Source organism: Austrofundulus limnaeus, unplaced genomic scaffold (assembly GCF_001266775.1).
Source record: "Austrofundulus limnaeus strain Quisiro unplaced genomic scaffold, Austrofundulus_limnaeus-1.0 Scaffold1398, whole genome shotgun sequence".
In the NCBI taxonomy this organism is placed as follows: Eukaryota; Metazoa; Chordata; class Actinopteri; order Cyprinodontiformes; family Rivulidae; genus Austrofundulus; species Austrofundulus limnaeus.
The window spans coordinates 36021-37282 of record NW_013953800.1 but is presented as its reverse complement, the minus strand read 5'-3'; the positions used below and the strand labels follow the sequence as shown (position 1 = coordinate 37282).

At 44.1% G+C, this 1262-nt stretch overlaps 1 protein-coding gene across 1 annotated transcript in view; it reads right to left on the bottom strand.

Moving 5' to 3' along the window:
* Nucleotides 1-415, bottom strand: part of LOC106535256 (uncharacterized) — a 26411-nt gene extending 25996 nt beyond the window's left edge. The window contains exon 1 of the mRNA XM_014032217.1: nt 7-415. Coding sequence (XP_013887671.1) covers nt 7-415 — 409 coding nt within the window. The remainder of the gene's footprint in view (nt 1-6) is intronic.
* Nucleotides 416-1262: the final 847 nt, after the last annotated feature.

Here is a 1262-nt window from a genome sequence, read left to right as displayed (position 1 = left end):
TGAGACTCTGAGGGTCCATCTGAGACTCTGAGGGTCCATGAGAGACTCTGAGGGTCCATCTGAGACTCTGAGACTCTGAGGGTCCATGAGAGGACTGAGGGTCCATCTGAGACTCTGAGACTCTGAGGGTCCATCTGAGACTCTGAGGGTCCATGAGAGACTCTGAGGGTCCATGTGAGACTCTGAGGGTCCATGTGAGACTCTGAGGGTCCATGTGAGACTCTGAGGGTCCATGAGAGACTCCGAGGGTCCATCTGAGACTCTGAGGGTCCATGAGAGACTCTGAAGGTCCATGTGAGACTCTGAGTGTCCATGAGAGACTCTGAGGGTCCATGTGAGACTCTGAGGGTCCATGTGAGACTCTGAGGGTCCATGTGAGGACTGACTGCTCCACTGCTCTGGTTTTGGACACCATGAGAGCCCAGCAGATACAAAACCATCATTTACACTTAATATTTTATATATTTACACAACATTATAAACGATTTGCTCTTTTAATTAATGATAAGTAATGTTAAATAGTTTCTCCTCATCTGTCCTTGTGTGGTTTTAGTTTTTCTGTTAAGACTTGCACCTCCTCATGATGTCTTCATGAAGATGATCCTTGTTCTCTGCAGGGTCTGCATGACTCAGACAGAGCACCTGTGTTCTGATCTGTCRTTTCTTTGTGCTCTGTACAATGACAACAAAGGTCTAATCTAATCTAATCTAATGTGTGGTACCTGTATGTATTTAAAGTTATTTAATTAATGATRAATAATGAGTGACACCTGTAGCTGCAGAGGAGCAGAAACATGAATCCTTCAACGATGAAAACAAGTTTGATCAGATCAGTTTGTTGCTGCTGTAACTCTGAGTCAGATTCTCACTTTACTGACATTTAAATCAGGTACACCTCACACACACATTTACACACTCACAAACACACACATGTACACACAAACACACACATGTACACACTCACACATACACTTCAAACACACACATTTGCACACACTCACTGAATACTTGACGGTTCATGGTGACTCAGCGAATCTGTGGGCGGAGCATCTGAGTCACCATCAAACAACTACAGCCAATAATACATCCATCGTCCATCCAACCATTATCCATCCATCATCCAACCATCATCCAACCATCATCCATCCAACACCCATACATCATCCATCCAACATCCATCCATCATCCATCCATCATCCAACCATCATCCATCCATCATCCAACCATCAATCATCCAACCATTATCCATCCATCATCCATCA